At 50.8% G+C, this 20,912-nt stretch overlaps 1 protein-coding gene and 1 long non-coding RNA gene across 4 annotated transcripts in view; one reads left to right on the top strand and one right to left on the bottom strand.

Annotated features, from left to right (window-relative positions):
* Positions 1 to 5,030: 5,030 nt before the first annotated feature.
* On the bottom strand, positions 5,031 to 6,714 carry LOC129507241 (uncharacterized). Its single transcript, XR_008663954.1, has 3 exons — positions 6,609 to 6,714; positions 5,263 to 5,574; positions 5,031 to 5,155 (listed from the first exon to the last, which is right to left on the bottom strand). It is a non-coding gene; the product is annotated as an uncharacterized LOC129507241 (long non-coding RNA).
* ACSS1 (acyl-CoA synthetase short chain family member 1) overlaps positions 5,099 to 20,912 on the top strand; it is a 59,234-nt gene continuing 43,420 nt past the window's right edge. Inside the window, exons 1-2 of one of the 3 annotated variants that reach the window (XM_055321559.1) lie at positions 5,099 to 5,296; positions 15,898 to 15,994. In XM_055321559.1, coding sequence (XP_055177534.1) covers positions 5,245 to 5,296; positions 15,898 to 15,994 — 149 coding nt within the window. In that variant the 5' untranslated portion in view covers positions 5,099 to 5,244. Of the gene's footprint in view, positions 5,297 to 5,752; positions 6,096 to 6,775; positions 6,900 to 15,897; positions 15,995 to 20,912 lie in introns of those variants that run through there. The other 2 variants (XM_055321557.1, XM_055321558.1) reach the window with 2 other exon arrangements.

Raw genomic sequence — 20,912 nt, 5'->3', positions numbered from 1 at the left:
GAAACACAGAGAGAGAGAAATAGAGAAAAACTAAGAAACAGACTCTTAATTATAGAGAACAAACTGATGGTTACCAGAGGAGAGGTGGGGGGAGTGGGTGAAATGGGGGGATAGGGAATAAAAACTAGATTTATGATGAAATAAAGTTAAATGCAGAATTCATCACTAGGTGGCAGTGTTGGCCAGCTTTAAATTTATCAAAACTCCGTGCTGTCAGAAATTTGATACTAGATTTATATTTTCTATCACTGATTTTCTGATCCAACTGATGTGTATACATCCTCCTGGATTCTCAGCTGAGCTTTCAGGGTTGGGGATCCTGTTTAATCTGTCTTTGGGACCCCCAGGGACTGGCCCCAAAGAAAGCAGTGTCCCACTCCAGGTGATCTCTTTCCTGCCATGGTCTTTGTCTCAAAGTTGTGCTTGTATGTAGACCCTCACATTTGGGTTGATTGAGTTGAGAAGCTGGGGAGCCCATAGAAGCATTCCTGAGGCCATTGGCAGAGATAGGAAGCAGAGATAGGAAGAGTGGTTTCAGCTGCCTTTGCCGTCTTGGGGCAGGAAAAGGGGGCCTGATAACTCATACCTGCCCAAAGACTGCTCCTTTGTTTCCCTTCCTCCCTTGTAGACTCTCACAGTGGAGGATCCAAGCGTCCAGAATGATCACTGCCAGGCAAGTGTCTGAGCAAGGATACTCACTGCACTGAGATCATGAAGGGGACAGGGTAGGCTGCTGGTGGGCCTTTGATTAGGAGTGAGTGGACTCTGCAGACCTCTGCCAGATGAACACAGATCACCAGATGAACTATGAGGTCAAGTTACTCCTGGCCATCCTGGCACATGTGGGAAATCCACACAGTGCTCAGGATGACTGTCCTAGTTTGGGAGTTGGTTTCTCTGACCTGGCTGTCTCGTCCACTTTGCCTTCTGGAATATAAGCCTCCTTCTCCTGTTACCTCCCCGCCAAGTCACCATTTGAGCTCAGAGGGAACTCCAAGATTGAGATGAGAATACTTTTCCCTAGCTGTCCACTCCCTCAATTTTATTTTATTCAAGTTGAAATACAAACCTTCCCAGGCAAAACCGGCTGCCATTCTCAGAAGCTGCTGGACTAGAAACCCGCCTGGCCACCAATCCCTGGTTGCACTTCTGTCCAAGATGAAGCCACTTCTAGTTGGGCCAGCTTTAAAGAAAACCACAAACTGTGCTCCTGACTGCATCAGTCAGGTGTGAGCTGGGGCAGATGTGATGTCTCTGTTGAAGCCCTAAAGTAGTGTGAGGAACAGTGGTTGTCTTCATCTGGCAGAGGCAGTGTCCATTGAGCTGAGGTGAGGCAGTCTACTGAGTGCAAAGCCAAAGAAAGACAAGGAATAGGGAGAAGGCAGGGCATGAAATCTCCAAAGCTGAAGTGCAGCCATCAAATATATCATGGAGTCTCCCACACTGGCAAAAGCTGTGATTTTTTTTATAAAAACTGAAAAAGGAAACCTTTGGATATTAAATCTGGCATATTTTTATGGGGATGAATATACCACTTGGAATTTTAGAGCTAAAGGATTAAGAATTTGGCTACAATTGTTCTTTTTGTAGATAAGAAAACTGAGGCCTATAGGGGAAAGAAGAGAAAGAAAACTGAGTCCTGGAGACATCAGGGGACTTGCCACATGGTGGGCTGGGGGTAGAGCAGAGGGTCTGGTCCCATCTCCTAGCTCCCTGTCTAATGCTGTCTGTCTACTTGGCTTCCTCAAGGGCTGATGAAGGAGGAAGCCAGGGTTTGAACTATGGGTGATGGTGGCCATGGCTCAAAGTTCTTACAGCTTGGCCCTCGGAGGGACCCTCATGTGTCTGTGTGATTACCACTAATAATCACCAGCCTGGCATTGGGTGAGAGCGGCAGGTGCTGTCGGCACAGTAAGATTGTCCACTCAGGAGAAGCAGCTCAGATACTGAAGAGAGGGGACGTGGGCCTGGGGGGGCCTTGCTCTGCCTTCCTGTGGCCCTGTGGACCCCAGCAGTTAGAGGATTGGTTCTTCCAGCTGTCAACAACTACCAGTCACACAAGATGCCACTGTCTTGACTGACGATGCTCGTGTATGGGGTGGGGTGGGGGACTCATGGAGGTGAACCCAGGAATGGAAGTCCTTTCTGTAGGTTTGTGGATAAATGACACCCCTAGCTTTTCATACTCATGGAGAGCTAGGGGAAGCTCAGTTTCCAGAACTTGGTGTTGATGAAATTGAGTTAGCGTATTACTAGAACTGACAGAGAACAGACCCCACCACAAAGTCTGGCTGCTGTTCATGCAGCACTGCCCTCAGATAGGAGATCCCCCAGCTCCACGGGGACGTTTGGCTGCCAGCCCAGTGCCACTTGGTGTTGGTCCTGGTTTTCAGATCCTGTCTTGCTTTTTGGTGGTGAACCCTCCCACTCTGTGGTTGCTGTGCATTGTTGGGTGAACCCCGCAGGCCGTAGGGTTGGGCAGCTTATCCACAGGGATCTGGTGCACCGGGTTACAGGATGGGAGACAAAGGTTGTGCTGCAGCTGTATGGGAATCATTGAGTCCCCACTGCTGAAGTGGATGGATACAAACCTCCCCACACGTTGTTATTACCACTGAGGTCATGGGAACATTGGGAAAGGGGAGCCTGGGCGGGGGGGGGGGGGGAAGGTTTCCCTGACACCCTTGGGAAACCACTCCCAGACTTCCAGCCAACCAGGTGTTCTCCTTCTTCTGACCTGCTTCAGGCTTTTATTATTGAATTTTTGTTTTGGTTTTACTTTGTATTTCAGTCACCTGAGCCAGTGTCTTTCTCATCGCCTCTTTCCCCCCTAGTGGCAACCCTAAACTCAAGGGCTGTGCTTGGTTCATCCCTGTCAGCCCTTAGCCCTGGGCCCTGCACACAGGAGGGGCTCCACAGATATCCTTTGCACGTCATTGAAGAGAAGTGTGGAGTGAAGAGAACAGGAAAGGAAGAGATGCAAGGTGGGTAAGCAGAGAGGTGTGAAGGTTTTTGGGGGGCACCTGACTTTATGGTGAAGATTTGGTGAATCAGTGCTAGGTCTTGCTGGCTAGGAACAGGCAGGTCTCCCAGGCCCATTATTAACAAAACTGTTTCTCAGGAAATCCAAGTGCTCCGGGTAATATAGGTGGTTGGACCTAAGAAGGCAAACGGCAAAGGGGCTGTTGGTGGGCTATTCTCTCCAAAATGAACATCAGGCCTAAGATGTAAAGTAAGCCCTAGCTACTCATGGGAAACCTCCCAGGCCTCTCTACTTCTGCATCTACCAATGTACAGCTTTTAGCTCCAAGGGCTTTGCTCTGGGCCTCTTGGGGAGAAAACGTGACAAGCACTGCCTGGATGGTCTGCTGCTCTCTTAGCACCACTGGGGGCCCATGGAAGCAGTCCTGTGGATATGGCGGGGCCAGGCGGTCAGTGGCTCTACTTTGTTCTAGTTCTGGGACATGTGCTTCTTGGCCGCAGAAAGGATAGCCTTGACCTCAGGGGCCCCCAGGGCTGTGACACTCAGAAGGAAGGTCCCCAGGTCCTCTCTTGGGTAATGGGCTGCAGGAAGTGCAATTCTATACCACCTGAATTCTGAAATGTTTTATGTACACATAATCACTTCTCTTTACCCAACCTGAAGGAAACAAGAATTGTGTACTTCTTGATTTTTAAAAAAGGTTTATTTATTTGGTGGGGGAGGGGCAGAGAGAGAAGGAGAAAGAGTCCTAAGCAAACTCCCCACTGAGCTTGAAGCCCGATGTGGGGCTCCATCTCATAACCCTAAGATCACAACCTGAGCTGAAACCAAAAGTTGGACGCTTAACCAACTGTTCTACCTAGGTGCCCTTGTTCTTCTTTATTTTAAAGTTGAGTCAGTTCTATGCACTTTTCTCATCATTCTCATGGGATCTCTTCCTCTGGAAGGCTACATGGGCTCCCTTATGGCATCACTGCTGACTTCCAAGAAAGCCATTGCTGCAGCTGGGCCCTCACAGGGCCTAGATCTGGGTCTGTAGGGAGGAACGCCTCCCACCTTCCAGCATCAGAGCAACCCACCAGCCTGAATTTGAGAGATGTGGCGGGCAGGTTCCTCCTCCTAATGGAGCAGCCCACTATCACTTACACACACAGGATAAAGTGTTAGTGGCAGTCTTTGGGACTGCCTGCCACAGTTATAATCTTCACTGACAATTTTATATTTTCCTTTTTTTTAAAAAAGAAGATTTTATTTATTTATTTGAGAGAGAGAGGGAGAGTAGCGGGGAGAGGGCCAGAGGGAGAGGGAGAAGCAGACTTCCCGCTGAGCAGGGAGCCCGATATGGGGCTTCATCCTAGGACCCTGGGATCATGACCTGAGGTGTAGGTAAATGCTTAACTGACTGAGCCACCCAGGGGCCCCAACAATTTTTAAATCTTCTATTAAAAATGAGGATTCAGGTCAAATGGTGACACAGATACTGTGGTGGGAGCAGGAATGCTGGGTGAGTGCTGCTTTTCTACCTGAACACCGTGTGCTCTTTAGTAAGCCTGTTTATTTCTTTGGGATCCCTTTTCTCATTTGTTCCACCAGGGCACTGGTAATTGGTGGGACTTGATAGCTGTAGATAATCTTTAAACTAAGTAAACAATGCATTTGGCACAGAGCGAGGCACATGTCTAATGCTAGCTATTGTGACTCTTCTGCAGCCTTAAAATCCTCTATTCTCTGGCAGGAGACAGGCATAGCAGACACACACACACACACACACACACACACACACACACACACACAGCAGGGTGTGGACTTGAACTTCCAGTGGAAGCTCTTCTGAGATATTCTCCCCTGCCAGGTCTTTCCCTCTGCAGGTTTTATAGCTAACAGGAAGGAATCTTTCCTAGGCCCAAAGAACTCAACCAACCAGTTTTCCAAATCCCCTTTCTCCTCGATTTGCCTTCTTTATTAGGCCTTTATGGCTTGGGTGTTGAAATATTTAAGAATCGGGTTGAGGCAACCTTCTATGAGTTTCCTTCTGTCTTCCTTGGCGTGACAACAAAAACAGGGTCTCCAGTACTGGGCTTCTTGTGTGCCCGTGGCAGGCTAGACGTCCACAGATCCTATTGCGTTTAGTCTTGACGGCGGCCCAGGGGAAAGAGATGTTAGTCCTGTTTCCTAGGAAAGGAAAAGGAGACACAGGGAGTTCAGGAAACTTGCCCAAGGTCACAGAGCTAGAAGAGTCAAGGTCTTAACCCAGGCCGCAGATGCTGCAGCCACGGTACCGAGCTCCTCGTTTGGCCCAAGGGGGCGGCTCAGGTGTGTTCTGGAGGGTGGGGGACAGGTTGGCCTGGCTCGCTGACGGGCTCACTCTCCGGGGCGCGCAAAAGGGTCGATACTGTGACCTCGGCCTCTGAGATGCTGCAGGGACGTCACCGCGGGGGCCTCAGGCCCACTGAGCGCTCGCTTCGCTCCACCAGTCGCTGCCGCTCTGGGCCGGGGCCGGGGCCGGGCCGGGCCTGCGACGCACGTGTCGCTGGTGTGTCTTTGGGTCTTTTTTGTTTTGTTTTGCGCGGTGGGTCCCCAAGAGCCACGAACTGAAACCGAAACAGCCCGACGCCCGGCGTCAGGACCCGCCCGCCACCGGGAGCCTCCCGCCGCGGCCCGCGCGGGGCTGGGAGACCGCGGGGGGCGGGGCGGGGCGGGCGGGGCGGGGCGGCGGAGCCTGTCGGGGCGCCCCCTGCTCGTGGCTCGCGCTCGGGGCTCGGAGCGCCGCGGGCGTCGGGCGAGATGGCGGCGCGCGGCCTGGGGCGCGGCCTGGGGCGGCTGGTGCGCGGCCTGTGCGGGCGGCCGGGGGGCCCGGGGGGGCCGGGGGGGCCGGGGCGGCCTGCGCGCGGGCTCAGCGCCTCCCCCGCCGCCGCCGCCGCCGCCGCCGCCGCCGCGCAGCCCGGCTCGTACGAGGCCCGGAGCGCCCTGGCCGCCCGGGAGCCCCCCGCCTTCTGGGGGCCGCTGGCGCGCGACGCGCTGGTGTGGGACACCCCGTACCACACCGTCTGGGACTGTGACTTCGGCAGCGGCAGGATCGGCTGGTTCCTGGGGGGCCAGTTGAACGTGTCCGGTGAGTGGGCCGCGGGGTCCGGGGCGCCCGGCTCGCGTCCCGGTCCCGAACGGAAGCCCCGGGCCGGCCCCCGGGAGGCCCCTCCTGCAGCCCTCGCGGCCGCCGCCAGCCCGAGCCCCGCGCCCCCCCCCCGCCCGCGCCCCTCGGTCCACCGCCCGCAGAGCTGGGCGCGGGGCTCCGTGCGCTCCGGGGCGGGGGGGGCGGGGCGGGGGGCTCGCGGCTGCGGCTGCGGCGAAGGGCGCGGGCCCGCAGGGCGGCGGGACCCCCGCCCCTGTCCCGCGCCTGGCTCGGCCCCGCCACTGCGGTTCCCGGCGACCTGCGTGGGGAGAAGGTGCCGCAGGAGCGGGGGCAGGAAGAAGGCCCCGCCGGCAGTGGGAACCCGCGCTGTCCTGGCCCTGGACCGCGGGCGGGAGGGAGTGCGCGTCCCCCGACCCCCGGCCGAGCCGTGCTCGCGAAGCCTCGCGGCGGCGGAGACCCCGAGCCCGCTCCAGCAGCCAGTCCGCCTTCCGGTACCTGCGAGGACCGACTCCACTAGTGTTCCCTTAAGATCCGCAGGAGCGGGTGGGCGCACTGTACTCCCGGGCCACAGAAGGAGAAGGCCCTGGGGCTGGGGGTGGTCGTGGCCAGGCCGGGAGGAGGGGGTGGGGTTAGGCTCCCAGGGCAGGACGGGAGTTGCAGCCACCTGCAGTAGCCAGAGGGCTGCCTGATGCCCCGGACCACGGAGCTGGATGGAGGCTGGGAGCTGCCTAAGGGAAGGACCTGCCCATCTTCATGGCAGGGCAGTGACTGGGCCTGAACTCCTAGGTAGGATCTGGTGTCTGGCGTAACGCCGCCATGCACTGGCCCAGTTTTCCTACTCCTCTGAACTTTGGTCCGTCCCCCCACCCCCACCCCCACCCCCCGCCCTTACCCATATAAACTGGGCAGTCATGCCCACCTGCTAGTCTGGTTGTGAGAACACAGTGCTAGAAGGTGTGCAACAGCCCAGCATTTCTTGGTCATCAGTAAGCAGTAGTGAATTCAAGTTATTATATTCAGAAATAGCTATAAAATTATGGGTAGTGTGTTCCAGTTAACTTCCAAACAAAGAAACTTAAGGGAACTTTGAACCAGATCTATGTTTTTTTTTTTTTTCCATATTGTATTGCTTTGCTGGTTTAATCAAAATGAGCCACTTACTAGATAAGTGTTTTCTCTAAAATTGAGTCAGCAGCAAGTGTCCTTGAACTAGTGAGAAAAAAAAGTAAACCCTTAGGTTTGCAGAGTTGGTGGAATGTGCCTCTGAAGGGAAGGAGAGCAACCCACCGCAGAAATGCACAGAAAGTGCAGCTCCTTGAGGCCGCTTCTGGAACGGGAGGCCTGAGGCCACTGTGAACGTTCACGGCTGGCTTGTGTCCACTTGTAGCCTCTCACTCTTTGATAAGACAGTGGGGATGGACATCACGGGGCAGGCGCAAGGCCCTTGTGAACCTCACTCAGTCAGGACTGGGTGTGGTCAGCAAGCAATTCTGCTTCTCCTTCCTTTACGGCTACAAAAGAAAGCAGCTGAGCTTCAGAAACTGTTGTGTTGAAAGACAGCTTTTCGCAACTTCCTACCTCTAGGGCATATGCTTGCCCACTCATTTGTCAGGAATACCTCTGCCCTTTGCTAGTGTCTGCAAACCACACAGGTGACAGTATGGTAAAGGGCTAGGCTGTAGCTGCCCTGGGACCTGGGAAGCACCTAAAAAGTTGTTGGCCTGATCTTTAGTCAAAACAATGATGGTTTGTTCCAAAGAAGCATTGCTCTCAAAATTGCCATTAGCCCCTTCAGGAGGGTCTGTGCTGGCAGTTCTCAAGGTGGGGTCCCCAGACTAGTAGCATTAATATCATCTAGAAACACGAGTTCTCAGACCCCATCCGAGACTATCAAAATCAGAAACCTTGGGAGTGGGCTCCTGCCATCTGTGTGTTTGTGTGCTTAAAGATTTTATTTATTTATTTATTTATTTATTTATTTATTTATTTATTTATTTATTTATTTGGAAAGAGAGCCAGCATGAGAGGAAGAGGGACAAGCAGACTCCACACTGAGCATGGAGCTTAATGCAGGGCTTGACCTTATGACCTTGAGATCATGAACTGAGCTAAATAGCCAACTCAGCCACCCAGGTGCCCCCATCTGTGTTCTTAACAAGCTCTCTAGGTGCTCCTGATGCACATTCAAGGTGTAGAACCACTGATCTCTCTATACCCCCAGACCAGTGCAAATGAAGGTACTTCTGAAATAGTCAGGATTGGGATTAGTGTCCTGGAGATGACTCCTTGAAGCAAACAAAAATGGTATATGGGTGACGAATGGGTATAATGGTCCGGGATATATCTAGCGTCACACCTAGGTTTGAATCCTTGCTTTCCCCTTAGTGTTCTTTGCATGCATCTCCTCATCCGTAAAGATAGTGTGCAACTAAACTCTGTTCTAGTTACTGTTGTTGCCTATCCGACCACCCCAAGCTTAGTGACATAGAGCAGCAACCGTCTTATTATTCTCCCGGATTTTGTGGGTCAGGACTTTGGACAGGGCATGATGGGTAAGCTCTAGGGGTTGGCTTATTTTCGCTTCTGAAGGCTGTGTGGGGTTGTTGCAGCTGCTCTGCTTCTCACTCCCAAATCTGAGGCCTGGCCTGAGATGACTGCAGGCTGCGCCGAGCTGGAACTGTGGCCGGAAGCACCTCCACAGGGCTTGTCACAGGATGGGTGACCAGAGGTCTCAGAGACCAATACTCAGAGCCAAGCTGCTAGGCTTCTTCTGACCAGCGATGTACCACCTGGGGACATCTGGGACTGTTGTTAGCAGCAAAGGAGAAAACGCTTGTAAAGCATTCCTTGCACCCAACCCCTGGCTTTTGTTATTTATTAATGAATCATGGGGAAGACTGCAACCTTGAACTTGGCCTTCAGCAGTATTACTGGAATGCTGCTTCCTCTGAACAGAACCACATGTGTTTGCATGTGATCAGTCTGGGATAAGTGGGAAGCAGGCTAGGGAAGGCATGCAGGTGGCCAACATGACTCTCAAAATTCATCCTGGGTCTCTGGAATAGGCAGGTCACCAGGTGGGGCCATGGTGTCAGAGGCCTCCTGGGCAGGGCAAGGACAGCCTCCAGTTGCTTCTATTACATTTATGTAAACTACTTTGCAGAAGGTTCTTTGGAAAGCCAAGATCTAAAAAGGATACATTTTTTAAAATTAAGTTTTTGATTTTAATTCCTGTAGAGTTAACATATCGTGTTATATCAGTTCCAGGGGTACAATATAGTGTGATTCAACAATTCTATACATTATTCAATGCCCATCAAGATAAATGTACCCTTAATCCCCTTCACCTATTTCACCTATTCCCTTCACCCACCTCCCCCCTGATATTTGCAAATGACATAGCTGATAAAGGGTTAGTATCTAAAAAGAGTTCTTACCAGTCTTTAAAATTTGGCTTTGTCTTTTGCAGCCCTCAGCAGGTAAAAGTTTGTGCTCTGTGGCACATAAAGTCAGGATGTCAGGAAGTTGCAAATGTAGAACTGGAGAGTAATCACGTGTGTTGCTTTCAAAGCACACAGCTAAATTAGGTTTTCTTTCTTTCTTATTTTTAAAGATTTTATTTATTTATTTGAGAAACAGAGCATGAGCAGGGGGTGGGACAGAGGGAGAAGCAGAAACAGACTCTCCTCTGAGCAGGGAGCCTGACTCGAGGCTTGATTCCAGGACCCTGGGATTGTGACCTGGGCTGAAGCCAGACACTTAACTGACTGAGCTACCAGGTGCCCCTAAGTTCTGTTTTTATAAGGACCAAATTCAGAGTCAGATTTTTTTTTTTTAATAAGGGTTTTCTTACTTCTAAGCAAGGGTGTAGAAAAACTATTTTTAATTGGCCATTGAATACAGAGATTTCTGGATTCTTTTTGGAGCATGAGTTGAAGCTATGGAAACCATTTGCTGTGCTTTTTCTCCTCTTTATGACTGTACCTCTCATAATGCAGAAGGTAGACACACTGAGATTGGCAAGATGCTGCATTTCTGTGCTTCATTTTTCTCTCAGGGATGAACTTTTGTTTTTGCGGAAGTTTATTTATTTTTATTTTTTTATTTTTGCGGAAGTTTAAATGAAAGTGTGACTCCTGGCCCTAGGGGGTGGGTCTTCCTGAGGAGACTGGATTCTTCCCAGTTGTTAGATGCATGACTTACCTTAAATAGCAGATGCTTCTGGAAAAGTTGGCAAATACAATTTGTGACTGATGTAATTTCTTAAAATGTGCCAGGGAGAATTTCTATTTAAAGAAAGTACATTGTGAATCCTTTTGTGAATATTAACTCCTTCATTTCTTTTGATTAAAATTGAATTTCCGGGATCCCTGGGTGGCACAGCGGTTTGGTGCCTGCCTTTGGCCCAGGGTGCGATCCTGGAGACCCGGGATCGAATCCCACGTTGGGCTCCCGGTGCATGGAGCCTGCTTCTCCCTCTGCCTGTGTCTCTGCCTCTCTCTCTCTCTCTCTCTGTGACTATCATAAATAAATAAAAAAAAAATAAAATTGAATTTCCATACGTGGGTTCACTTAGAGTCAGGGAGGGGAAGAGATGTGTTTAAACAAATGACAAGAATTTTTTGAAAATTCCTACATAAGTGTGTGCCATCTTTATAATGGAAATGATAATCCTATTGTAATCCTTTTTTAAAAGCAAAACTCAGGGGCACCCAGGTGGCTCAGTCAGTTAAGCATCTGACTCTTGATTTCGGTTCAGGTCCTCACCTCAGAGTCTTGGCGCAGGTCTGGCTCCATGCTCAGCAGGGAGTCTTCTTGTCCCTCTGCCTCTCCTCCCGATTGTGCTCTCTCTTTCTCCCAAATAAATCAAATCTTAAAAAAAAAAAACCCTCAAAACCCATGAGCCACCAGTAGGCATTTGCTTAACTGTTTGCAGAGTTGCGTTAGGGAGGGTGCAGACTTGTTCTTAGGAACACGATGGAGCCTCATCTCACTTCATCCTTGTGACACTGATGTGAAGTGGTTGGTGGTCCCACTGCACAGATGTGGAAGTGAAGGCTCCAATTCGTGTATAGCGATGAACACTACAGAAGATGCCCAGTGCCCCGGGGCCTGCATTCTATCTAGATGAACCACACATCAGTGACAAGTGAATCCACATTGGGGTAACTTGCTCAAGGTTATGTAGCTGCTAAGGAGAGAATTATCCCCCCCACCCCAACCCCATGATAAAGGAATCTTAGGGACATGGTCCTTGTCCTCAGGGACTTGTAACCTAGATGAGGAGGACTTAGCAAAGCCAGCATTGTGTCCCAGAGTGGGGACCACTGAGCAGGTAAGTAAGCATTAGATGGTGTGTCTTTGGGTGGAGGGTTTGTTTTTAAATGTGGAAGAGGAAGAATTTTCTTCCTTCTACCCTCCCTCCCTTCTTTCTTTTCCTCCCTGCAGTTGAGGCAATAGTAGGTGTTAAAAGCTAACACATCCACAGCGTTTTAGGGCTACTGTCACCCCAGGTCCTGCACTGTGCCTTGTGTACATGCTGGTGTCATCTGAGTGTCAGCTGTGGCAACTGTGGAGAGTGTTTCTCTTGGGAACACAGCAGCACCATCTGACCTCATCCAGGAAACTGGAAAAGCATCTAATTCCTAGCATGTCTGTGAATCAGGAGCCATCACCCCCACATAGTTGAGGAAAATGAGATTTAAATTAGATAAGCAATGCACTGTCTGTGCTTCAAGACTGGTTGGACAAGGTCCAGACTCCAGAGCCTGGGTTTTCCCTTTGACTCCAGGCTGCTATCCAGCAAAGATCTGGCCAGATGTCTTACGGAGTCTTTACTTACTCTTGTCCCCAGAGGAAAAAGAAAGCCACACACCCCCAACCCTGAATCTGAAATAGAATATGTGTAGATGTAAGCACACAGGTTTGTCTGCCGAGCGGCGTCCTGGGCCGGCAGCAGCAGCAGTACATGGGATCTTACTAGAGGTGAAGATGCACATGCCCACTTGGACCGGGTCCTTCAGGAACTCAGGGTGCAGCCTCGCCATCTCTGTGCTAACAACCCCTCTGGGGATTCTGGGGGATTCAGAAACGCTAATTTAGACTAGAAAGAGACCTTGAGGGATAAACCCAGTAAGACAAGAAGAGGCCTGTTCCCTCCCTGGGCATGGAGCCAACCTGATATCTATCATTCAGATTGCACTTTTGCCCTCCAGCTTGAGGACTTGAGTGGTCCATCCATCATTCAGAGCTGTGGTGCTTCTTTGCTCTGTGCTACAGGTTAGACTGCACATGTACAAATATGGACAGGGCATCAGATCCCTGTCCTTAGAGGGGCGGCAAGTATAATATCTCAGGGAAAGTTAGAGGGAGGCATGAGGTCCACGGGTTGTAAAGTGCTCAGAGTGGGAATGTGTAGGCCACTCTTCAGGAGTATGGACACCAGGTGAAAGGCAGCAGTGTGGACAGTAGGACAGTGTCCCCCACATAAGAAGAAACAGTGCAAAGGCCCTGAGGCAGGAAGGAGCTCACTGGACTCAACATGATCAGTGGAGGGAGGTGGATCACATTGAGCCTATTGGCTGCTTGTTGAGCACTTCCTGTGTGCTGGGAAGGCGCATAGGGGACAGGGTACCTGAGGCTCAGTGCTGACTTGCCTGAATTCCTGCCGTCCCTCAGCCCCAGGAAGACAGAGATACATGGCTGGTCTCACTGACCACCCATCCGCACCCTGGATACCCAGTGTCCATCCTGTGGCAGGTGTCCCTCTGCTACTTTCTGCAGCTCTGCCTTCCTGCTTGGTGTAAACCAGGTGCAGGATGCCCTGCTGGGGTCCAAGGCTCCAAGCTGGGCGGTCATTCATGGGGTAAGAAGTATGTCCTGGTGCCCTGGCTGCTGTGGGAACAGGCAATGCAGGGAGCTGAACTCTGGGTGAGGTGTTATGTGCGGTTTGAAGCCCTTCCTACTGCTTTCTGGCTGTGGCCTTGGTCAGGGCGGTGGGGGGGGGGGTGTCACTGGACCACCAGGAGCACCTGGAGACTGTTTCCCAGGGTACATCTGAGCTGCCCACTTTTCAGGGTGACTCCAAGGATCAAACTCAGAGTGGGAGAAGGTATTTTAGAGCAGGCTTCTTGGATAGAAGCAGGTTTGGGGTGAGGCTGAGTGTTTGCTCCTGTAATCAGCTCACCTGTGATGCCTGGAGCAGCCAGGGGCCCGTAAGCACTCATGCGCAGGTGGGAGCAGCTCCCTCCTCCGGCTGGACCACCCGCCCCCACTCAGTGCATAGCTGTACACCTCCCTGGCTTGTTGTGACCTGCCCAGGGTCACTTCTTCCTGATCCATCACTTAGATCCACCAGGGCCAGGCAGCAGGAGTGGTGTGGCTGGGGTGGTGGGCTGGTGCTGGGAGTCAGGAAGTGGAGAAGGGGGGGGGAGCCCTATTGGGGGATGGTCAGTGCTTCAAGGCCCAGGCAAGGATGTGGCCTCATCTGCTAGTTGCTCAAGAGAAGCCAGAAATCTGTGGTTTTAGCGTGAAAACTCTTCATTTCTAAATTTTGGGCTGATTCTCTCTCTCTGTCTCTCTCTCACACACACACACACAAACACAATCAGGTTTCTAGTGTAAATCCAGATTTTGCCACCAACCTCCTTCTAAGTTTGACTTCTAGAATTTTCTATCTTCTACTTTTATGGCATTTCTTCTTTTCCATTTTTCTAGTAATTCAAAGACCTCGCCTATAGTGTTAATGATTCTTCCTGATGACACATCTTCTTTGTTTAGTAGATTTTTAAAAAAAGATTTTATTTATTCATTCATGAAAGACAGAGAGAGAGAGAGAGGCAGAGACACTGGCAGAGGGAGAAGAAGGCTCCATGCAGGGAGCCCGATGTGGGACTCGATCCTGGGACACCGGGATCACACCCTGGGCTGAAGGCAGGCGCTCAACTGCTGAGCCACCCAGGGGTCCCTGTTTAGTAGATTTTTTGAGGTATGACTTACATATTTGTTAGGAGCCAGAAAGTTCAAATGATTTCCTTTTTTTTACGGTAAGAGTAAATGATAGATAAAATATCCCAAGAGGAAAAGAAATGTAATTCACACACACACACACATACACAGCTAGACTATGTAAATATTTTCATGTGGGTTCATACTTTCAAGAATTATGGGAGTCGGGATCCCTGGGTGGCGCAGCGGTTTGGCGCCTGCCTTTGGCCCAGGGCGCGATCCTGGAGACCCGGGATCGAATCCCACGTCGGGCTCCCGGTGCATGGAGCCTGCTTCTCCCTCTGCCTGTGTCTCTGCCCCCCTCTCTCTCTCTGTGACTATCATAAATAAATAAATAAAAAAAAAAGAATTATGGGAGTCACATGATCTTTTATGGGTATGATCTCCCATAACTTTTGTCAGGACAGTTACCCCATCAAGAAATATTCAGGGCCCTGTAGCTCATTATCAGTTGATAACAGTACCCTGCAGTCATACAATAGCACTTCAACTTTGGTCTTTTAGATTCCTGTCATAGTCTTGTGATTAGACACGGTAGATAATTCACCTCCTATTTGTATGGGAGGAGATTGAATTGGAGAAAATAAGTGACTGCATTCAAAGAAAAGAAAAAAGAAAAAAAATTATATACCTAGACATTGGGGGGTGACTCTGAAGACCAGGTGGACAGAGGGCTGCTGGCCCCAAAAGCTATTTGCAGTCTTGGTTTCTCCTGCTGAAGGAAAAGTGAGTCACGAAATGTGGCCGTGAAGGCTGACAGGAAGGGGCACCAACACGAACCAGATTGAAGCTCACCTTGAAATCAAGAGGAATGAACAGGATAGTAGCAAATGAGCCTGATCCTACTAATCTTCAGGTTTACAGTAAATTGTCAGAACTGACCTTCTGTTTTTGCAGGCATTCATGTGGTCTGAGCTTGGGTAACAGAGGGGGCGGGAAGCAGAGTCTTCCGGAAATCTATCATGGCATTTCCCCAACATTTCATCACTTGTTGGAGCAGAGGCTGGTTTGTAGGGTGCTGGCTGGACATCTGAGAGGGGATATGAATCCTTGCCCTAGATGGCACCTCCCGTGGACTCGAGAGACTGCTGCATGAACTGTGTACCTAATCAGAGGCAGCCTGTTTGCATTAGCATTCTTTCCAAGATCTCAGGTTACAGCGCTCAGCAATAGCTGCCTGTTAGAACCACCCAGGGAGCCTTGAAAACCACAGGGCCAATTGGGGCCATTGTCCCTGGGGGTGGCCCTGGTGATGCCGACGTGTGGCCAGGGTTGGGATGACAAGTGTGGAGCACTGCTTCAGAGTATTCCCAAGGGATCACCCTGCACCTGTGAGATGCTATTTCTGTACTGGTTGTCTTGTTCGGCAGGCTCTGATGATCACTCTCCTTGCAAGGATGTAGAACCTTTGTCTTTGAGGAAGGTAGGGTTTACGTCAGTAGAGAGTATCACAAGCCATGGCAAACCAAACCTACCCCTTCCCCAAATTTAAAAGCACCAGGTATGGGGCACCTGGTGGCTCAGTGGTTGAGCGTTTCTCCTGCTGCCTTCAGCTCAGGACATGATCCCAGGGTCCTTGGATCGAGTCCTGCATCGGGCTCCCTGCATGGAGCCTGCTTCTCTCTCTCCCTATGTCTCTGCCTCTCTCATGAATGAATGAATGAAATAAATAAATAAATAAATAAATAAATAAATAAATAAATAAATAAATAAAAAATAAAATCCCCCCCCAAAAAACCCCACCAGTGTAACATCTGTAAAACCTGTTTTTTTGCAGTCAACTGCTTGGATCAGCATGTTCAGAAGTCCCCGGAGAGTGTCGCTTTGATCTGGGAGCGGGATGAGCCTGGAACTGAAGTGAGGATCACATACAGGTACTGTGTGTCCCCTGACAACATCTCAGTGCCCAGTGGATCTCCTGGGAATTTATGTCTCTGTGGGAGACAGCAGCACCAAACACCTCTGCTGGGTTGTTAACAGGAGCAAGATTGCCCAGCATGGAGGAGGGCTGCCCCTCTTGTTCACCTTGGCAATACTTGGTGCCTTTCGGATCCCACAGAAGCATCTGGGTCTTTGGGCACAAATATGATGAGTGTTCAAGGCATGGGGAGGCTTTTGGCACAGTCCTGTGTGCTTCTGTCTGGTTCTAGGCAGAGGTCATCTGTATGTCAAGGGGCATGTTTCAGCTTTGGAAATGTTCTCTGGTCCCAGGAAAGTAAACATGAATGCAAACTGTATAAAATACTTGCTGGGTGGGATAAGCAACTGAGCCTACTCAGCCTCTTTCTCTCTGTGCTGAGAGGGGGAGCATGAATAAGGTCAAGCCATCTAAAGAGGGGTCCTCCTGACATTTGTGTTCTCTGAGTCTTTAGATAAGTTCTTCACACATTCTGAATGTCAAGCACTTTTTTGGAAGCTGCCCGCATGTTGGGTGTTTGAAGGAACCCAGCACCCAGGCATAGTAACCTGGCTTTCCAAGGCACAGCCTGTGCCCAGGGATCTCTAACGTTTGTCACTGCAGGCTGTTGGTTTTCCTTCTCAGGGGATAAAACCCACTTCAGTTAAACATGAATGTCCCTTTCCAGTGCTATCTCAGAGCCACTGTGAACCTGAGGTGGGTCCGTTATCACCAGCACCACCCCTCCCCATCTGGTGATGCTTGCTCCCTGGTGGGGAGCTTGTGACTTTTCTTGCCCGATCATTCAACAGGTTTCATGGAGTGCTACTGTATCCGTCAGGACAGGTTGGGGTGTGTCATAGTATCAAACAGTCCCCAGGTGCATGGTGGGGGGTGGTTGGGTGGTCATTTTAGACTGAATAGTCAGGGAGTCCTCTCCAAGGAGGTGACATCAGAACTGAGGTCTTGTAGCCAAAACTGGAGGAAGAACTCCCAGGCCCATGCAGGACTGTGAATCAGTGACAGTGTCCTGGGAACAGAGAGGGGGTGCACGTGGCTGGGGCACTGGGAATGCGGGGGTGGTAGGAAGGCTGTTCAGGGGCCTGGGAGCAGCAGTGACTCCCCCGCCACTCAGGTGACTTGGGGGCCATTGGGCACCTCTAGGTTTCTGTTTGTTTCTCAGACTCAGGTTTTATCACAGACCAAATTCACCAAACCTGGTAAAATTGTACTCAGTGTGACTTTTGGATACAGCCAGCTGATGTTTGATGATCTGCTGCAGCTCCTCGTGGGCACCATCTTACCATTCCCCCTGATCCTGTTTCAACAACCCTCACCTGTCATGCCCTTTCCCTGCCTCTGCATGGTTTGCTGACCTGTCTCCCTGCCGCCTGGCCTCCACGTAGCCCACCAACCCAGCACTGGCCCTGGGAGCCTTGGGCCACCCTGACAGCTGAGGCAGATCCCCAGGCTCTGTGCACACTGGAGTTTGGGGAGCACTGCTCTGACAGACAGATGGGCTTCACCATTTGTCACTATTATTGGCCCAACTTGATTTATGTTTGATTCTTTAGGGTTGCAGGGTTGAACATAAGCCGCAGGGGAGCTTTTAGGGCTGTAGCTTACAACACTTTCAGTTTCTTTGTACCAAAGCAGGGATGTGCTCGTGAACACAGGCAAAGGGTCTATTATTCCCTCTATAACTGAGCAGCCTTAGCCTGAAATGGTTTTACAAACCTTAGCTGGGTGCAATGCCAGATGCCTGTTTCTAGCTGCTGTTGGAGTAAGAAGAGACGTGTGTGTATGGTCATCTGAAACCACAGATAGTTTTTGAGAGACCTGGGTTTGTTGTCCTGGTCATTTTAGGTTTTTGACATGAGATTTTCATTCTCTTCGCTTAAAGGAGAGCCACCTAGTTGTTGGTGCTGGATGTGCTGCCAGCATATAAACTGCCAATAAAATAAAGAGCTTCCTGCCAGGTGTCTCACATGGTGGCTGCCAAGCTGCCTTTGTCGGCCTGAAGACCATGTTCTGGATTTGGAGCCTGAGCCCTTTCAAGACACTCTGTGGGGCTGTGGTTTTCAGAGCCTGGGGTGCTGGGGACCACAGCTACCTTGTCTGTTTGGAGGTCGGGGGAGCCACTCCCGACTCCTCCTCCACTATATGCTGTCAGGCACAGAAGGTGGCAGGTTGGGGGCACGTGGTGGCTTGGCTAAAGGAGCAGCTATCTTCAGCCTCAGGATCAAGCCCCAGGACAGGGGTGGCCTGCTCAGTGGGAAGCCTGCTCCTCCCTCCCCCTCCCCTTCCTCCTGCTCATGTGCTGTGTACTCTCTCTCTAATAAATAAATAATAAATAATAAATAAATAAATAAATAAATAAATAAATAAATAAATAAATAAAAGAAAAGAAAAGGCAGGTGGCATGTTGGCAAGTCTAGGACTCACCCCTGGGACAAGCACTGTGGCCTTTGCCCTGGACATGGACATGGAGGACTTTGCATTCTGCTGACCTGAGGCTACTTTCTGCTGGTGGAAAGTGGCCTCAGGGAAGGCCTGTAGTCCTCCATCTGTAGAGTGGGGTAATTGTGATAACCAAAGTGATTCCACCCATAGGCACAGGGCTGTGATAGGAGGTGTTGGAGGTGAAGGTAGCCCTAAATAACAGTGATGATTACAACAGCAGTGACTTTATCCAGTACTTTCTGCAAGTGAGTACAGGACTGTCTTAAGCATTGTGCCGGAGTTACTTTATTTAAATACCACGGCCTGATTAGATAGGAATTACTATTGTTTTTATTGTTATTTCCAGCACTTTATTTTGAAAAATTTCATAACTCGAAAAATTTCAAGCAGTGTACCTACTGTGTATCTAGCACCTAGGTTCTACCCTTACTGTTTACAATGCCTTTTTTTTTTTTATCACATGTGATTTATGTATCCATCTTTCCATGGGTCAGTCCATCTTATTTTTCGGGTGCATTTCAGCAGCATAGCATTTTTTTTAAAGATGTTATTTATTTATTTATTCATGAGAGACACAGAGAGAAGCAGAGACACAGGCAGAGGGAAAAGCAGGCTCCATGCTGGGAGCCCGATGTGGGACTCGACCCCAGGACCCCGGGATATGCCCTGAGCCAAAGGCAGACGCTCCACCACTGAGCCACCCAGGCATCCCATTGACAGCATGGCATTAACTGGAGTTCATTGTGTGTTTATTTTCTCTCTTTTGATGTGAGATTTATATACAATGAAATGCACACATGTACATTTGCTGAGTTTTGATCGATGTGTACAACTGTGTAACTCAAAATGCCTCTCGAGATACAGAATAGAGATAAGGAGGGGACTCAGAGAGAGGAGCAGATCTGTCTAGGGACAGCAAGGTCAGAGTGGATCCTCATCCCCAGCGGGCACCATCACCTACTGCAGTCACGATCAGTAGCCCCACTGGGGCCTGATGATGCAGCCTTTCAAACTGACCACATGGGCCTCTGCAGCTCTTAGGGAATGGTTACGATGTGTCTCATTCCTCAGGGGCCTAGGTCTCTCCCACCTGGGGCTGCTGCATTTTTTTGAGGAGGTATGTTTCTGGAGAATCATTGTAGAGCTTATAGTGGGGACCAGCAGCTCCTGCCCAGCAACCCTTAGTGAGCCCTCTATCCTGCTCACCAGAATCTCTACCACTTACCACATGTCTAAGTGGACACAGGCATACTCGTGCACATACACATGTGTGGGTGCGTATATGAAGGCACCATGTACACTCATACACATACGTTTTAAGTGTGCTCGTTTTTTTTTTAAGATTTTATTTATTCATTCATGAGAGACAGAGAGAGAGAGAGAGAGAGAGGCAGAGACACAGGCAGAGGGAGGAGCAGGCTCCATGCAGGGAGCCCGACGTGGGACTCGATCCCGGGTCTCCAGGATCACACCTTGGGCTGAAGGCGGCGCTAAACCGTTCCGCCACCAGGGCTGCCCAGTGTGCTCGTTTTCAAGGCACATTTCTACAACTTGCTCATTGTGTTTAGGGTCCATCCTTGGAAACAAGCTCTTGGATGGTGGTGAGGGCTCTGACCCCTGTTCTGGGACTGTGGCTCGTGTTGCCTGTGAGTAGACTCCACTCTTCTGAATACTGGGAAGGGGAGGCCTGGCAGGATTTGGGAATTCGGGGAAGCCCCATGGCCTGCCCCACTAATTCCTTCCCTCTGTGCTATCACTTGGCATGGGTTCCAAGGAGCACCCTGCCAGACAGGCCTGGAAGCTGGGGGAGTGCACTTAGCTCGAAGGTGGGCCCAGTGCTGGCCACAGGGCTCTGGGAGGAGGACTGTGAGCAGAGGGCAGCCTATTGAGCTGAGGCTGTTGCTCAATCAACTGTTGAGCAGAGGGCAGCCTGTGAACTGAGGCTGGAGCCGGGGCCAGAGGGCTGCCTCTGCCCAGAGAGGTATGTTCAGAGCTTGCCCGAGGAAGCTGTTTTAGCCTCGTGAGCAAGCACACTGCAAACCCTGGGCCCCTCCTACATCCCCTGAGGCTGGGCCTACGGGTCTGAGGCCTCCAAGGGCAGGGGCTGCAGAGGCCACGCAGGGCACAGATAACCTGGGTGGCTCCCCAAGGCTGTGCGGCTCAATAGCACCCTGGGTGCTGCTCCTTCCAGCTGTGCACATGTGCTCTTCCAGTGGTGCCTTTTTAGAAGATTATGCTTCACCTCTAGTTCAAATAGATTCTAGGGGCCCTTCGAGGTGGGGATGCAGAGAAACACAAATTCTTGTCTTTGGGAAGTTGGTGGTGGGGTACTAGGTAGATTATGCGGCAGACTCCTGTCTCTCTGGAGCCTGGAGGTAGGGATTTTCAAGCTGGGGATGGACACTGGACATGGCATGGAGCCGATGGAGGCC

This window comes from Nyctereutes procyonoides, unplaced genomic scaffold (genome assembly GCF_905146905.1).
Source record: "Nyctereutes procyonoides isolate TBG_1078 unplaced genomic scaffold, NYPRO_anot_genome, whole genome shotgun sequence".
Classification (NCBI taxonomy): Eukaryota; Metazoa; Chordata; class Mammalia; order Carnivora; family Canidae; genus Nyctereutes; species Nyctereutes procyonoides.
The sequence above is the reverse complement of the archived record's forward strand: the minus strand, read 5'-3'. Positions and strand labels throughout refer to the sequence as shown.